Consider the following 18532-nt stretch of genomic DNA (forward strand, 5'->3'; position numbering starts at 1 on the left):
ATGATGTGAACATTAGATCTGACTATAGTTCTTATATTTTTCTCTGATTTGTCTATTTTTCTCCCATTGTACTTCAGTTTGGTATTTTTATTATTATTTTATTTTATTATTAGTATTATTATTAATCATTCTTTCAGCTCTCAATCCCTATTTTGGGTCACGTCTAGTTTGCTATTCAGCCCACCCAGGTGATCTTAATTTCAATACTGTATTCTAAAATAGTCCATTTGATTCTTTTTCATAGTTCCTATATTTCAGGTGATAGTCCCAATTTTTTTCTCTGTTTTGTCCAGCTTTCTATTTTGACCATGTTTTCCCTTCTCTCTTGGAATATATTAACCATAGTTTGTGTGCATGAATGTGTATATGTGTGGGTTTTTTGTTGTTGTTGTTGTTTTCATACTGGGGATTGAACCCAAGAGTGCTTTCCCACTGTGCTACATCCCCAGCCCTTTTTATTTTTATTTTGAGACTGGGTCTCACTAAGTTGTTCAGAGCCTTGCTAAGTTTCTGAGGTTGGTCTGGAACTTGCAATCCCCTGCCTCACACTCCCAAGTTGCTGGGATTACAGGGTATGCCACCATGCCCAGCCCATAGTTGTTTTAAAGTCCCTCTCTGATAATTCTAATACCTGAAACATCTCTGGATCTATTTCTATTATCTGTTTTTATTTTCTCTCTGATTTTAGTTTTTTGGTCCTGGTTTTTAGTAATGCAATACAGTTTTTGATCCAACCTTAGACCTATGGGTGCAAAGTTAAATAGCCTGTGGGTAAGGGATGCCAAGTTTCTATGGTGAGTTTAAGTCTTGTTTTAGCAGTCAGATAGAAAACCAACAGTTCTCTGATCTCATCAAGGATTGTCAATTCTGGTCTGCTTCGGTTTTGTTCATACTACTAGGGTATGGCCTTTACTCCTAGGGCATGGTCTTTCTGGGTCCCCAAATGAAAGCCCTAGGTATTTAGCAAGTTTCCTCTACTTGACTCAGTTTGAACATTGATCCTTAACTAATCAAAGCTTGTCTTTTTAGCTTCTAGTCATTTCCCGCCTCAGTTTCTTGGTTTTTTGCTATCTGCATGTGCAGCTTAGGAGAGGGCTGAAGACTTGAAGGGAATTTGGGTGCATAAATGCTTGTCCCCTTACATGTAGTTTCCCTTTATAGACTCCGTGCTTTGGTTTTATTTTTCAGTGTAGCGATGGGAAGATTCTCAGGGGAAAAGCCAAGGTGCATCTGGAGGTTACTTCCTGTGCTTCCTTTCTCTCAAGGCTTCTCCAGTCCTGTGTGCAGTATTTGCTCTCCAATGCTTAAATAATAGCTTTTTATCTATTTTATCTATTCTTATCAATTTTAATGAATGAAACCTGAAATTATATAGAGAAGGAAAGAACAGGGATCCAGGGTTAAAGTACAGTGAATGCCTGCACAGTGGCACATGCCTGTAATCCCAGCAGCTTGGGAGGCTGAGGCAGGAGGATCTTGAGTTCAAAGCCAACCTCAGCAACTTTGAGGCACTAAGCAACTCAGTGAGACCCCGTCTCTAAATAAACCACAAAAATAAGGTTGGGGATGTGGCTCAGTGGTTGAGTGCCCCTGAGTTCAATACTTGGTACCAAAAAATAAAATAAAATAAAGTACAGTGAGCATCAGCAGGTGGGGCTAATCACAACCACAATTTCTTTTAACCTTCTGAAGGGAGGATTTTTTAATCCCCATCTCAAAGATGAGGAAATTGAAATTCAGAGATTATGTGACTTAATGTCTTAGTAAATAAGTGGTAGAGTTAAACTGGAATGTAGAGCTGTCTGACTTTACAGCTTTCTATCACAAACAACAACTTTTGCAGATCCCTGTTCTCAAAGAATTTTTAATTTAGAGGGGAAAGTTAAAGCGCATGTACGTATGTTAATAATATAAGCCAGCATGTGATTTGTTTCTTTTAAATTTATTTTATATATATTTACTTTTTAAATTCTTTTTTATTTTTTTGGCACTCGGGATTAACTCAGGGGCACTTGACCACTGAGCCACATTCCCAGCCCTATTTTTATTTTATTTAGAGGCAAGGTCTTAGTGAGTTGCTTAAGTGGCTCACTTTTGCCGATGCTGGCTTTGAACTCAAGATCCTCCTGCCTCAGCCTCCCAAGCTGCTAGGATTATAGGTGTGTGCCACCGTACCTGGCTGTAGAGTGTATTTGGACATATCATACATACATGTAATATAACCTCCCACTCTTGTGGCTTTACATGATGTGAAGATTCACTACTTGTGTATTCATATATGAACATAGGAAAGTTACGTCTGATTCATTCCACTGTCCTTCCCTTCATTCCCCTTTGACTAATCCAGTGAACTTCTGTCCCACCCCTGCATCGAGTGTGAGCATCTGCATATCAGAGAGAACATTTGGCCTTTGGTTTTTTGGGATTGGTTGTACTTAATCACACGGAGTGGTCTTGGATTCCAGCAGAGCTTCCGGGAAGCCTGTTAGAAATGTAGAATCTTGAGCCCCCCAGAGACCCTGAAACGTGCTTTGCATTTGAACAGGATCTCTGAGTGACTTACTAATTATACATGTTGAATCTGTCACAGGGTTGGAAGGTGACATCTTGGAGGAGGTGGCATTTGTGTTGGGACCCTAACAATCCAGGTGATTCCTGCAGTGATGGTAAAAAAAAAAAAAAAAAAGGAGGCAGAAAGCATGAGACAAGTTTTGAGCTTGAAGAGTTTTCCAGATTGACCTGAGCAACGGGTTTGAAGGATTTTGGGAAGCAGGGCTAGGGATGAGTTTAAGCCGTATTTTTGAGGAACTGGAACTCCAGACAAGGGGCTTAGAGTTTAATGGCTGAGGTGCCACTGATGAGGTGGGTGGAGGAGTGACAAGATGGAGGTGGTGTTTTCTGAAGGATAACGTGGAGGTTCTGTGCGAGTGGGACCTGAGCCAGGAAGACCCTTCTAGGGCTTCCACAAGACCAGGTCTGAGGAGATGAGGCTGCGATAGAGGGATGGAGAGAATCAGAGGACTGAGTTGATGCGATGGGTCCAAACGGCAGGAATGTAGTGGGACCCTGGGATCCTGCTTTCCTCCTTGGGAAACAGAATTTGTGAGATCTAATCCAGAGGCGCCCAAGTCCTGGAGCTTCGGGTCACCACTTCCCTGATACCTAAATCGAGGACTCCAGTCTCCCACCTACATCCTAGAGCACTCCTTTTCTCTCCACAAGTTACTGGGCTGTGGGTGTATATCTCCCAGCACTGTCCCCACCGTGCCCTGCTTCCTCTGCTCTTCCCCAGCTCCTCTCAGCCCCACTCCCCTGCTTCACCCTGACTGCGCTCCTCTCTCCACCTTCCCACCCTTCCCTGACTCATCATGGCAATTGCTGACTGTCTGGTGGTGACAGGATGTTCACAGCACATGGCATGATGGCAGAGAAAACCTTGGGTCACTGTGGATCACAAGGTAGCGTGACTCATCGTTATCATGTTAAAATAGAATCACATTTTGAGATCATAAAGTGAAAGTTACATCTCTCTCTCCATTGAGCTCAATCATTGAGCTCAGTCTATTACCTAATTCGGGGTCTTATAACTTCATAAAAGGGATTCCAGAGAAGAGGAAGTGTAGTTAAACTTTATTTGAAATTCTTTGCAGGGGAAAAAAAGGCCAAAGAAACTGCTTGGCTTTATTGACTGGAAAGAAGGAACGGTGGTGGGTGGTGAGATGGGGTGTCTCCCCAGAGAGAACACAAGTTCAGCGCGCAAGGGGCTGTTTCATATTTCCTTCAAGGTGAGGGTGGAAGCTCCCAGCCAACAGCAAAATGGGTTCAGTTAGCTACTCGGATAGCTAGGGCAATGACTGAAGTCCAGGGCAGGTTTCTGTAAGACAGTCCTACTAAGCTGCTTTTGTTCTATTTTATTTTGGCAGTGCCTGGGCCCTGTGCATCTCCCCTACTGAGCTGCACCCCCAGCCCTTCAGCTCTGCCTAAAGGATCTTGTGGGTGTTTTCTGTGGGCTTCATCATGGTCGGGACCTGAGCTGCAAGACTGCTGGCTGACCTATGAGGCCCAGCGTTTAGGATATGATTAGGGACACCTCTTAGTCTTCTCCTTCATCATCTCCGCCTCCACCCTGTCATCAAGGGTGGCCCACTGTGCCCCAGGAGTCTGTTGTGTCCACTCTGGCCTCTCCGGTTGACTCTGCCTCTTGCCTGGTGGAGAATGAGGTGCTCCCTGCTCTGGGCTCCCAGCCCTGCCAGGGCCCCTGTTTCTCTATCAGTCAGTGATCACTGAGCCCTAGTTCTGTGAGGGGAAGGGACTTGGTCTGACTGTGTCTCACAGCACTTAAAATAGTAGGGCCTGTGCACAGCAGATGCTCAGGAGGTATTTATGAAGCACACAGAGACTAGGGAAGGAAATGGACGACAAAGCCATACTAGATTATTATGGGTATTTATAATTTGGTTTTAGTTTGGGACCCTCCAGCACCACTTGACTGTTTAAGTAGATTCTTCTTCTGAGAAACCTCTCCCCAGGAAAATAATTTCATTTGTTCAGATTTAGAGTATTTTTGAATATATAATACATTCATATGGTTCAAAAACCCAAAGTGCTTTCAAAGGTGCTTATCAAGAAGTCTTGTCTGCATTTCTTTCTGCTCCCACCCACCACTGTGGCCTCCTAGTGGCTAGCACTCTTATCCATTTTATTATATACTCTTCCAGTATTTCCTTATACAAATGAAAATATGACTATATGGGTTTATTTTTTAAACACCAAAAAGAGCACACTATATGCATTGTTGTGGCTTATATTTTTCACTTAAAATGATTAACCCAGGTGTGCTCCATACCAACAAACTTATAGAAAACATCCTCATTCTTCTGTTTGTTGGGAGTTAGTCTTTTTTTTTTTTTACAGTTGTATAGTGTTCCATTTCGAGGATGTATCACAATTTAGTTAATCAGATGAACACCTGGGCTGCTTCTAGACTGTAGTGGTTACAGAAAAGCTACAACAAATCTCCTTATGCCTGCATCATTTTATATATGTCCAAGGGTGGCTGTCGGAACAATTCCAGATGTGAGGCTGCTATATCAAGGGCATTTGGGATGTCAGGGGACCTTCCATGTGAGGTGGCACCTTTTGTGTTCCCCTGGGAGGCAGGAGGGCACCCATTTCCCACAGCAAGAGTTGTGCAGTCCCAGTTTGGATTTTGGCCAAGTGAGCAATGCTGTTTTAGCAAGGGTTCTCTTTGCTTTGATTAAGACTGATCGTTTTTCCACCTTTCAGGATCATTTCTGTTTTCCCATCGGCTGCCACGAACTTTGCCTGTTTTTCCTCTTGGTTCCGGGTCCTTTTCCTCCTGGTTTTATGGAGCTCTTTTCTGTGATGGGCAGATGAGGTCATTGTCTGTGCCACAGTCCCAGTGTGTCCAAGAAGCCATTATCTTTGTACTTTGTGCTTTCTTTTCCCTCACATAGAAATTTTGGAATTTTTATGTAGTGAAATTTATCAATCTTTTCTTTTATGGCTTTTGGGTTTTGTAACAAAGTTATATGGGCCTTTTCCTATGCCAGAGTTGGGAAGGAATTCACCCAGAGGAGGGAAGGGAGCAGGTGTGGCACCCCTCGGAGCAAGACTGCCAACATCACAGCTTTGTCTGGGACTTAGTGCTGTTCCCACGGGGAGAAGGGTCTGCTGCCAGTGGCTGGTGCCCACTGCCAAAGGCCTGGGTGCCAAGCACCCTGATCATTGGCTGGTGCTCTCTGCAGGGGCGGGAAGGAGTTGGATGGGGGATATGGGACATTTGGCAACTACTTGTTCCCAACAGGTGGGGTCTGGCCAGGTGCAGCCGGGTCAGTGTAATAAAGGAAATAGAATTAGGACTTTGAAGTGAAACTCAAGACTCACATAAACTTGAACCTTTCCTGGATTTGAAAAGAGGTAATTAATTTAGAAACGTTCTCCCTCAATATTAAGCTCTGCCAAACTGGCTCAAAGCAAGAAATATTCTAGAATAGGTCCCCAAATATTGGGAATTCAATTAGGAAGAAATGATTAGGGAGATAATATGTTCTCTAAAATCTTCAGTCCATTAAGGCTTGAAGAGAGTGAAGCTCAAGATGTCTGGGTTGGGGGGAGTTTTTGACATCAACTAGCCTGGATCTTTGTCTTTACTCCACCACTGTGTGACCTCAGACAAATGGCTTCACTTCTCTGAACCTCAGTTTTTTTCTCTGCAAAAGTAGAAAATACTAATAATTAACAACATTAATGAAGTTGCTAAGTACACTTTGGGTATTGTATTTGATTTTTTTTTTTTTTTTTTGGTACTAGGGATTGAACCCAGAGGTGCTTAACCACTGAGCCACATCCCCAGCCATTTTCTGTATTTTATTTAGAGACAGGGTCTTTCTGAGTTGCTAAGTGCCTTGTTAAGTTGCTGAGACTGGCTCTGAACTCACAGTCCTCGTGCTTCAGCCTCCTGAGTTGCTGGGATTACAGGCGTGCACCATCAAGCCCAGCTGTCTTTGATGTTTCACATGTTAAAGTGTCCACTTTCTAGAGCAGCAGTGAAAATCAAATGCCACAAAATGAAAAGCTATGCATAGTGTCAGACCCCTTATGAGACTTCCATAGGTGCTCCCTGTGCAATGGTATTTTGCATGCTTGCTGAAAGCAGATGAGAAGGCCCAGCGGTTACTTGTGGTATTATTCGAGTCACTTATTAATTCCACAAATACTTCTGGAGCCTTACTGTGGGCTGGTGCTGGGGTGTCCTCGTCCCCAGATCTCCCAGAGAGCAGGGCAGAATTGCTGGCAGTGCAGTAGGCTGAACAGCTCTATCCTCCCCAAATTCATACATAGAAACCTAACCCCCGAAGGGATGCTATTTGGAGGTAAAACCTTAGGAGTTGACAAGCTCACGAGATGGATCCCTCATGAATGGAGTTAGTGCCCGTATTTAAGAGACCCCTCTTAAAAAAGCCTCTCCCATGTGCCACATGAGAACAGGGTGAGTAGAGCATCTATGAACCAGGAAGAGACTCCTCATTACATGCAAAATCTCCTGGCACCTTCATCTTGGACTTCTCAGCCTCCAGAACTGTGAGAACTAAATTTCTGGTTATAAGCCATCTGTATGGCCTTTTGTTACAGCAGGGCATACGGGCTACCAAGCAAACAGTGACCACATCCTGCAGTGGGGGCTCTGCTAGGGAGCAGCCAGGGTGCTCTGGGAGCACAGTGCATAAACCTGTCCTGAGGTGGGCAGGACAGGGATCTGAGTGCATGGCCCTTCTGGAGGAGTGACAGCTATTGTAGGCATAGGGAACACTGCTATAGCATGTCCCTTGTACCAGGTGGTTCAATTCATCCTCACAGGGCCCTGTGTGCTTGGTTTGATTTTATCCCTGTTTTACAGATAAGGAAACCGAGGGCCAGAGATTGCTGTAAGTCACACAGCTAGAAATTGGCAGAAGCAGGATTTGAGTCTGGAGATTTAGCACCAGAGTTGGTATCAGGAGACAGATGCAGAGGAATTGGACTGAGATCCCTGTGGTGTGTTAGGAACCGTGACTGCAAAGTGGGAGGGGACAGAGCAGCAAGGAGACCAGGCACAGGTGGGGGGGCATCTTGGCAGGGGACCTTTAAGCATCCTGCTGTTCTCTGGCTTCGGCTGGACTAGCAGGTGGACATTGGAGCCCGCTGGCTCTGTGTGTGCTGAGGACAGCTCCACGCATTCTGCTGTCCTGAAGCTGCACTTTGTAGAAGGAATCTTATTTGGCTTGAGGCATTTCTGCATATAAAAATGAAAAGGCCCTTGACCAGTTCCTGAAGTCTCATCTACCCACTGTGCCCTCCTACCCCTTCAGGTAGATGGCTCCTGCTCGTCCTTCAGATCCCCCCACCTCACATCCCACTGTAGCTTTGCCACAGCTTCCTGGACCTGCCCACAGAGCTTGCAATTTATTTGCTGACAATTAATTCTGAGCTCAAGAGAGCAGAGGCCGTGTCTGTTTTTCTCATCCTTTAGCACCTGGCCCAGGGCTAGAATGTAGTAGACACTCAATAAGTATTTGATGAATGAGTGAGTAAGTAACCTGTCCTTCAGGAGAATTAAGATTGAGAGTCCTGAAACGGAAGATCAGGTCTGGGAGGGACACATAGCCCCTGAGGGAAAGGCAAGGCATTCAGACCCTTGAATTGAGGCACAAAGTCACTGGGGGCCCAGGGGGAAGAAGAGCCTAAGAGGCAGAGGGCACTTGTTTGATGGCTGGGCTGGAGGGTCCCTGTTGGTTTTGGGTAGAACCAGTCCTTGTCTAAATACTGTCAGTAGCCACTGTCCTGCCAAGCACCAAGTAAATTCTGGTCACCATTCACCACTTGCTTAGCCTCATGCAAGTCATTTGACCCTTTCAGATCTTGGTTTCCTTATTTTTAAAACAGCCATGTAAAACTTCTTCTCAGCACTTTGGGAGCACTTTCACAGTGTATAGAAAACTATGCGCAGTAACTGGTTTAAGTACTTGATCAAAGAAGGCTACTCTTATGATGGTGTTCTCTTAAAAATATATCTAGTTGTTAACTTACATTGTTATAGTCAATCCTCAAAACATCCTGGTGAGAGGTTATGATTGTCATTTTCCAGGTAAAGGCCTCAGGCATGGGTGAGTCAAGTTACTGCTCAAAATTCCACCCAGAGTGGGGGACGAAGCTGAAATGCAAACCCAGGCGTGTCTGCCTCAAAGCCAGTTCTTTTCCATTCAGAAATGGAGACACCACAAAGTTCAGTTGAGGAAAAAACCTGACACAATAGAGATAAACCCTGCCCGAGTGGGAGACCTGGGAGGAGTCCCAGACCCACCTTCTTCCTCCCAGTGCTCCTCCTCCCCAGCGCTGTCTTCTTGGAGTCTGACCTTTCCTTTCAAAGATGAACAGGTCAGGCTGTAACCAGGACGCGTGGAATGGCCCTGTTTCAGTTAGCTTGTGTTGCTGTGACCAAAAGACCCGACAAGAACAATTTAGAAGAGAAAGCTTATAGAGGTTTCAGAGGTTCAGTCCATAGTTTCAGAGTTTGGCCAACCCCATAACTCTGGGCCCGAGGTGAGGCAGGACACCAAGGCACAGGGTGGTGGGAGTAAGCAGCTGAAGTCTGAGGCCACCAGGCATCTGAGAGAGTGAAGGGGTGGGGGAGAGAGCTACCTCATTGTTTGCCAGGGACAAAATATAAACCCCAAAGGCATGCCTCAGTGAGCACCTCCTCCAGCCATAGTTATCACCAGTTAATCCATATCAGTGGATTAATCCATATCAGTGGATTAATCCTCTGAACATCCTTGCATTGCTTCACACATGAGCTTTTGGGAACAAATCACATCTAGACCATAACAGGTCCTCATATGGTTCATGTTAAGTATATGTGTGCCTGACTGTAGAGAGAATATTGAAAGAAGACTGGAGGTTAATGGGATAAAAAGTTAATATTCTCCTCTATTGAAAGGGACTTGCAGAGAGTTATACTTCCTCTATATTTTCCAAATTTAAAGAATGAACATGTATTACTTCTGCAAACAGAAAAAAAAAATGTTTGTAGAAACACTGACCATTCCTTCAAGACCACCAGCTCCTGCGGGGAGCTCTGATGTTCCTGGTGTGTGTCAGCTGCTCAGAGTCCTTGGAAGTGTGGTTGTCTTTGCCCAGTAACCTTCCCCAGGAAGGAGGCGGCCTCCCTTGCCCACCTTGGCAGTGGGTCCCTGCCACCCATTGCTCTGAAAGCCCCTGGCTTGCCAGTGCCCGCCAGGACACCCTTGCTCTTCTCCGCATTAGGCCCATTTCACTTGATCTGCCCAATGACCTCTGTGGTCGGCATTTTGTTGTCATCGGTCTTGAGACGAGGAATTGCCCTAAAGCATAAACAGAACAATCGGAATGTTGGCAGTGTCTCTCCACCTCTTCTCTCTGTGCTGCAGCCACTTGGCTTCTGGGAAGGTGACATGATCTCTCAGGTCCCCAGGTCTTTGTTTCTCACCTCCTCCATCCTACCCCTGACTGCTCCCCATCTTCCTGCCATCTGGCATCCGTCAGGGGCTCACTCTGGGAGTCTGCTCCATACCACTTCCTCCAGGAAGCCGCTTCTGACAGCTGCTCCTTATGCAGTTTGGGTTGGAAAACTCCTCTTTGCCTTTGTGTAGCACAGTTGTCATTTCTTACTGAACGTGGCCTCTCTTTACTGTTTGTGTTTCTCTTTTCCCAACCAAACTCAAGGGCCAGAGTTTACTTTTTTTCTTTCTTTCTTTCTTTTTTTTTTTTTTTTGTGTGTGTGTTAGGGATTGAACCCAGGAGCATTTAACCACTGAGCCACGTCCCCAGCCCTTTTATGTTTTATTTTGAGACAGGGAGACAGGGTCTCACTAAGTTGCTTAGGGCCTTGCTAAGTTGCAGAGGCTGGCCTTGAATTTGTGATCTTCCTGCCTCCGCTTCCTGAGTTGCTGAGATTACAGGCCTGTTCCACCATGTGTCTGACCAAGAATTTAGTTTCTTTATCCTCAGTGTCTAGGGGGCACCAATTAGGTAATCAATAAATATTTTTGAACTAATTAGTATGATTATTATAATAGCACTCTATAATGACATTGTTATAGATGAATAAAGATGGTGTTCAGAGAGCTGAATGATTGCCTTATTCATGGTCAATAAATTTTGGGGCTAATACCAGAATCTAGGTCTTTTGTTATCTTGTCCAGGTAGATCAAAATGTTGAAGTTCAAAGATGCAGGAAAAAAAAATACCACCTTAAACCAGAAAGTTTTAGGGTGAACAAAAATGTTAATTACATACCAGTATAAGATAGATAAAGGACTATTTAGGTTATTTATATACTTTTCCTTTTAGAAAAATACAGTTGATAGTTTTTTCCAGACTTTTTATTTGCTTAGTACAGATATATTAGTACAGTTTCTAGGAATTGGGTTGTGAGTCCAACCAAATGGACATTTTAGATGGCTCTCATTATTGGCAAATTGCTTAACAAAAACATTATACCAATTAACACTTTGTGAACAAGAACTATGTGAATGCCAGTTTTACCATGGATAAGTTAGCACCGGGAGTAATCATTATTTAAAATTTGCTTTACTCTCAGAAAGCAAGTAGTTCATGCCATTTGTTTGCTTCTTGTTTCTTTTTTTTTAAATATTTATTTAGTTGTAGATGAACACATAGTATCTTTATTTATTTTTATGTGGTGCTGGGGATTGAACCCAGTGCCTCACACGTGGGAGGCAAGTACTTTACCACTGAGCCACAGCCTCAGCCCCAACTTCTTGTTTCTTTGTGAACACAGAGGTTGACTATTGTTCTGTGTGGTCATTTACCTATGTTCTTATGAGACCCACCAGTTCATGCCCTTTATCATCCTGCCCCTTCCTCATAAGATTGGCAACTGCAAGCTTAACTATTTAAATACCAAGTAGAAGGCACTGTGTTAGATTATACAAAGATGACTAAGATACATCCTGCCCACCTAATAAGCTTACCCTCAAGTAGAGGAGATGGCTATAGACAGAAATCATCACCCAGTGGCTAAACTATTCACTAGAGAAAAACGTAATTTATTATAGAACAGAGTTGGGATCAGTGATTCCTGACTTGGGAGAGTATCAAGGAAGGCTTCTGAGAAGTGGAGTCATTTATTATAGGCTTGGAAGAATGAGAAACATCTAGAAGGAACTTCAAGTTGACCAAGTAGGATGGACAGCTGTAAATCTGTCCCTGAGAACAGCTGGCATGTGTATTGGTTAGGATGGTTTTGGGGGCAGGAAAAGCATTCCCACTGGAAAGAGCTTCATTAGCTGAGGAGCCTGTGCTATCTCGCAGACAAAAAAGCGGCCATGTTTAGGGCTGCTCATCAGAGGCACAGCAGGACCTTCGAGCCCCAGTCCTTCCCCATTCTTCTCTGTCTCCTTGGGGTTGACCTTGTGGTCAGGCAGCTCCCTTCCCAATCCTGAGCTTGCTGTGTCCCTCCCAATCTTGTGTCCTCTCGCAGCTATGTTCAAAAGTAGGACAGACAGAGTCTCTTACCCATTCCACTTAATTAGGGAAAAATGTTTTTCTGCGGAGCATCCAGAGGGCTTCTCCTTACCTGTGACTGGTCAGCATCACATCACATCACATCACATCACATGCCCCACCAGATCCAATCAGTGACTCAATGACAGATTAATTATCATGATTGATTTAAAATGGCCCACATCCACCCACCTCTCTAGGATTGAGAAGGGTCACTCTCTGGATTCATGGGCCTCTCCAAAGCAGGGCTATGTTAATAAAGAAGAAGGTGAGTATGTATGATTGTTGAATAAGCAGCTCTAGCTCCTACCACACTGTTTATGAGCAAACATTTTAATCAGAATTAAACCAACATTGATAAATTTCATCCTTATTGAGCTAAATTAAAATTTTAGGAAAAACGTTCTATGTAGTATATGCCATTTTATATTGAACTATTTCCATTAGTATGGATCCTTTTCCTTGTAAATTTTAGGACTGAGATTGATTTCATTGATCTTATTTGTATATCTCTATTAAATTTTGGTGATCATATTTGTAGGTTTTGACACCATCATTCTTTTTGAGACTATTTGTTCCAGTTATCTTTAGTTGAAGTTTGCAGATCAAGAAATGATTTTATATTGACCATTCCTACAGTCATGTTCAGTAGAAGTTGGCTAAGAAACTGACTGTATTTCTCCATTGATCCATGATAAAATCATGAGCAATTCCCTTAGGGTGACAGAGATGAATCTATTGTTTTGATTATTGTATTGGAGGGTTAGAAAACTAGGGCCAAATCTGGCCTGATGCCTGTTTTCATAGGGCTTCAAGCTAAGAAAGTTTTCTATAATCTATCAAGTTTTTACAATCTATTTGATAATAAGAAACACTAACTGAATCCCAACTCAGAGAAATAATTTAATTCTTCTCAGTAATAGGTCTATACTACAAAAATTGCACTCAGTGATGATGATTATTGTATTTTGAATCTTGTCAATCAAATTTCTGTGGAAATTTGTTTTCTTATCCTGTAAATTCAACATAATATTCATTATTGATTTTGCCTTTTGGCCTGCAGATTCTGAAATATTTACTCTCTGGCCCTGCGCTGTTGTATGGCTGCTGGATTCTTGTGCACACTTGTGCTCTCACTGTCTGCCATACCTCTCTGCTCCACTGGGGTCTCACAGAGCCAATGGGGAGCACTTTCATCTGCTCAGTTTGCTTTATAACTGGGTGAGTTATAAAGCCCAGGAACTCACCCCACTCAGTTCTGGAGGCTGGGAAGCCCAGATCAAGGCACCAGCAGATGTGGTGAACCACTTCCTGGTTCATAGGTGGAGCCTTCTCGCTGTGTTCTCGCCTGGCAGAAGGGGTGAGGGAGTGTTCTGGGGACTCCTTCATAAGGACTCTAATCCCATTCGCACGACTCCACCTTCAGGACCTAATCACCTCTCAAAGGCCTATGTCCTCATCCCATCGCCTGCGGCTCAAGTTTCAGCATGAGTTTGTGGGGGTCACACTCGTCCATAGCAGCCAGTGAGGTCAATTTGTTCTTAGGGCCAACAGCGTGGAGTCAAAGGTCCTGCTTCCCTTGAGAAACAGCAAGTGGCTAAGCACATCCACACCATCCAGGGATGAAGGTGCCGCTCAGACTGACATATCCTGTCAAATAAAACCAAAATTGACTAAGAGTTTTCTACGAAAGTCAGTTTCCATTGATTGATTGATTGATTGATTGATTTTCGTATTAAGGTATGGTGAATATTGGAAAAGCTAAAATATTGTTCCACAGCATCACCATTGGAGGGGAACACTGTCTTTTGAAATTCGGGGGGAGTGGAGAGGCCTTTTACGTTTTCCTTCTGCTTCCTACTGAAGTTAGCTCCTTTTTCTTTCCTTTAACAGATGAGGAAAAAGAAAATAATAGAGCATCCAAGCCCCACTCCACTCCCGCCACTCTGCAATGGTAAGTTTCCATTCTTAGCAAACGTGAAGAGAGACATAGACCTTCACGCACACAGGATGGGACACCACTTGGAGGTTTTGACATCGTCATGATAATTTGATATGCAATAATCCACATGAAATCTATTTAATTTTCTGGTATATGCAAAATGCTTAACTTAAATCTAACTTGGAGGTTTGAATTCTCATTTATTTTATTTGTGGAAAGATTTTTTTTTCATTATAAATCACTGGGAAGACCTGAATTCTACATGAATATTATTAATTGATTTCAATAAAATCCATTATTATAATTAATTATTAATTAATTAATCAATCCATCATTATTATAATTATTTTGCTGCAAATTATAGAACAAGAGGTCTTTTTACCCTGACCAATGAGTCCCGAAAGAATAAATGATTAATTAATAATTAATTACAACTTTACTATAATTATTTTAGCACTAATAACATTAAAAAAGATGATCTACTAGCATTGCTTTCTCTTTGGTATTTGAATTTCCTAGCCTTGATGACATATTGGATGGTGTTTAAGTGGCTGCACTCACATTTGATATTTACAGATAAATTCTCTTCTAAAAGCTTTACTTGGAAATTATGTTGTGGTTTTAAACAGCAGAGTTCTCTGCGCCTGCGATTCACCCTTCAGAGGATCTTGGCAGTGAAGGCTGTTACCGCTCAGAGGTGCAGCCCAGCCAGCTTGAAGGAATGAAGGAGAGGGAGAGAGGAGTGGGAAGGGAGAGGAACTCAGATCTCTTATGTCCCAGCTTCCACGTCAGGCCCTTCGTACACGAGCCTCATTTCCTCCTCACAGTCAGTGGCGTTAGTGTGTTAGGCCCGTTTTACAGAAGAGGAAGCAAAGCTGAGGCAGCTACATCATTTGTCTTAAAATGCACACAGTCATGAAGTGGGAGAGGCAGGAATCTGGCCAGGTCTCTTTAACTGCAAACCCAGGCTTAAGAAAAAAGGGAGAGAAAAGAGGGATGGATCAGAAAAGTAAGCAAATGGACTTTAATGAGAAAATCGTATTCTGTTTTATAGTCTAATCCGGGCAGAGGTAAGAGCGAAGCATCATTTAGAGAAAGCCTCCCCCTTCCAGGCTCATCAGATAGCTTGTTTTGCCCCATGAATAGCAAAGGTGGCTTTCAAGAGCTCCTTTCCCAGCCCGTTGACTTGTTTCCATCATTTGTCCCTATAAGCTCATCTCATTGCATTTGCTGCTTTTTACTTTATTTAAAACTTGATTCTACGTCTCAGATAGAATGACCCCCTGCCCTTCCCCTAATGCTAGGACACAGGATAAGGCATTTGTGCAAAAGACTTTGGGAATGGGAGCTTCTAGAAATGCCAGAGATGGACAGACATTCTTGCTTTAATAAGCCAAGGTGCTATACATTTCAGAATAAAACATTTGAAAGAGGCCAGAAGAAAGCAGAATCATTTGTGTCTGGTTCTCTGTGATTCTCTGACATCTGCCTGGCAACAGTGAGGCTGTGAGGGCGCAGCCTCTGGATGGACTGCTGGGCTGGGGCTCAGCTTCCAGCTCTGACACTTACCAGCTGTGGAGCCTCAGGCAAGGTCTTTAACCCTCTGTGCCTGGGTGGACGCACCTGGGAAATGGGGACAGGATCTAACTCACAGTGCAGTCCCAATGAGGAAATGGGACGTTAACGGGCTTGAACGGGGTCTGGCATTGCCTGGGTGCTCTGCAACTCCTCCGCATGCCCCCTTCCTTCTGAGGCCCCCAGGACCACCTGGACAGGACTCGGCTCCTCCCTGGCACAGCCAGTACTCCTACTGTGCAGAATTCTGTACCAGGTGTCCATCCTTCTAAATAAAGGGACACACAGGTTATCCCAGAAGAAATTTCATCCTCTAAGTCACAATGGATTTTTTGTTTTCTAGTAAAACATTTGCTTTCCAGGACAAATCAGATTAGAATATGTATACCTCTTAGTCTTATTGTCATCAAAAGATACCAAGGTGTTCAAAGAACATCAAATTGTCCTCTGAGATCCTTTATAGGGCATGTTTAAGATAGATTTTATGTCATTAACTAATTCAAGGAATGTTTACTGAGCACCTACTATTTGCCTGGCACTGTTGTAGCCTCTGGGAACGCAGAGGTGAGTAAGGCAGGCCGAGAAGGGACTGAACCATAAATAGACAAGGGATGTATCCCCTAGAGGTGAGTTCTGGGCAGAGGCTTAGAAATGGCTCATAGGACAGTATCACAGTGGCTGTTTCAGTTGAGCAGCATGGGAAGGCCCCTCTGGGTGACAGTTCAGTGGATAAATGTACGACATGCCCTCACTGACACCCCCCCTCTCCAGGGAAATCGGGGCAGAGGAGCATGCCACTCAGGGAACATCTTTGACATAGATTCTACTGCTGTAGGTTGGGCTCCCCAGACTCAACAGCATTGCAAACAGGTGGTTTATTCAGAGGACAAAAAGTGGCCACATCCACAAGGAGTTCCCAGGCAGTAATGGCCTTCAGAGGTGACCCTGACTGAGGCTGTGGATTTAAGCCTTCATCAAGCATTGACTTAGGTGGCCCCCAGGGGGCATGTTGCTTGGGAGCTGGGCTTCTCTTTACATCCTGCTGAGCTTAACTCCCAGGGAGGGACTCAGCAATGACCTCCCAACAGTGGGGACCCAGGCACACCCACAGCATCGCTGCTCCTTCCAGGAAGGGGGCAGGCTGCACTTGTTCCAGGATCTACAGGAAGGTGGCCGAGTGGCTGGAGCATAGCCTGAAAGGACAGGGATACAGATGAGGTAGGAGAGGTTGGCGGGGGAGCTACTAAACAGTGGGAAGAAAATGTAGGACATTTCTCTAAAGTTAGAAACAGAGATGCTTAAAACATGGTGGAGGCCATGGGACCAAGAGTGATTATGTATAGAATATAATTTAAATATAAACACTTTCTCTCAAAAGGAACTGGAAGCCCCCTCCTTTTCACAAGGAAAGAGTATAATTGACAGTTTGTCCCCTTTTTGCCCTGGCTGCCTGGGAGCTCAGAGATAAATCTGAACTGAAGTATCCTTGATTTGATGTATCCCTGGAAATACTGAGATGCTTACATTTAAAATCTCTTCTTTGCTTTGTCTTCCTTTTTTTCTTTTTATTTTATTAGCTTTTTAGAAAAAAAAAGTCAAGAAATAAGTACACTCAATAAATATGGGTTTTTTCTTTTATTTACACAAGTGACACATTTCCTTGTCCAAGAAGTCCATCCCTTCTTGCAGTTTGTAGCCTTTTCATTAAAGCAACCTGTTATTAGTGATGTGTGTGTACATTTGTGTGTTTATAGAACTTGCCTGTGCATTCATGTGCCTCTAGAACTTTTTTAACTGTGTGCTTTTTTTTTTAAACTTAGTATTTTCTCCTTTATAAAGAGCATAGTGTTCCACAGCCCATCCTACTCTAGAGCCACAGCTTGCTTTCTTCCTTAGAGGAATGTGCAGAAGTTACAGCCATGCTAGTTCCTGAAGAATGGCCTCACTTTGACTGCCATGCAGTATTGCAATGCGAGACAGCAGCAGAACTGATTCTCCAGTGCCTTCTGGGTAGGCATTTAAGCCGTACCCAAATCTCATCTTTAGTATTACAAATAGAGCCCAAAAATTATCTTCACATGTGCCCCTTGCACACCTGCTGGGGGAGTTGGCATCAGTCGACTAGCTGTGTGTAGCACTTAAAATGTTAATGGGGCTGCACAACTGCCCATTGGCAACTTTACCATTTTATATTTTCACCCCTGGTGCAAAGTACTTAAAAATTAAAAAAACCCCAAAACTAGGAGCCTCACTCTACAACCAAATCTCGTTCTCTGAGATATTTACACCCACATTGTCCCATCTCTGTCCAGGGTATGTGCAGCTGTCCGGAAGGTGGGAAGATACGCCAGGGAAGGACGTTGGCTTCACACCCTGGTGCCAGGCTGATAGGGCCGAGCTCTTGGGACATTTGGCTTGTCTCTGGAGTTGGGCTGGCACTGTTTGCTTCTCCTCCTCCCAGCTCCTTGCCTCGCCACCTCCCCGCCACCTCCCCACCACCCCGGAGACAGGCCCCCTCCAAGAACAAGTAACACGGCAGCCAGGCAGCCTAAAATAATCATGGCCACGTGATCTGGAGGCAGCTCCCAGCAGAAAACAGGCAAATATTGTCAAATACCTTCTGCCAAACACTTTCCAGCATCCTCGGTCACGAGGGTTAGTAAATCCCAACTCGCTGCGGACAGTCAGCACTGCTGGAATCCCAGCCGCACAATAACCTCTATTCACACAGAGAATTTCAAAATGGAAAGCAGCCTGGTCAGCCCTCCTGGCCCGCTTGCCACCAGCGCCCCTCCCCCTCTGTGGCTTCCTCACACACAGGACGCCCTTCCCTGGCATGCCTGTGTGCCTTCAGGGTGGGGACAGTTTTCCTCTTAGCCATTTGAAGAGGAAAGAGGCTTTCCCCACCAAATTAGAGGATAGAATGTCAAAGTGTCACTTTCTTAGCAG

The 18532-nt window shown here is 44.1% G+C and overlaps 1 protein-coding gene across 1 annotated transcript in view; it reads left to right on the forward strand.

Annotated features, from left to right (window-relative positions):
- The window catches only part of RFX4 (regulatory factor X4), a 163359-nt gene that overhangs the window by 36664 nt on the left and 108163 nt on the right, over nucleotides 1-18532 (forward strand). Inside the window, exon 3 of the mRNA XM_081311210.1 lies at nucleotides 13960-14020. Within this exon, the coding sequence (XP_081167336.1) occupies nucleotides 13960-14020 (61 nt within the window). The remainder of the gene's footprint in view (nucleotides 1-13959; nucleotides 14021-18532) is intronic.

The sequence above is a fragment of the Spermophilus citellus genome (assembly GCF_964194105.1).
Source record: "Spermophilus citellus genome assembly, chromosome: 10".
Lineage (NCBI taxonomy): Eukaryota > Metazoa > Chordata > Mammalia > Rodentia > Sciuridae > Spermophilus > Spermophilus citellus.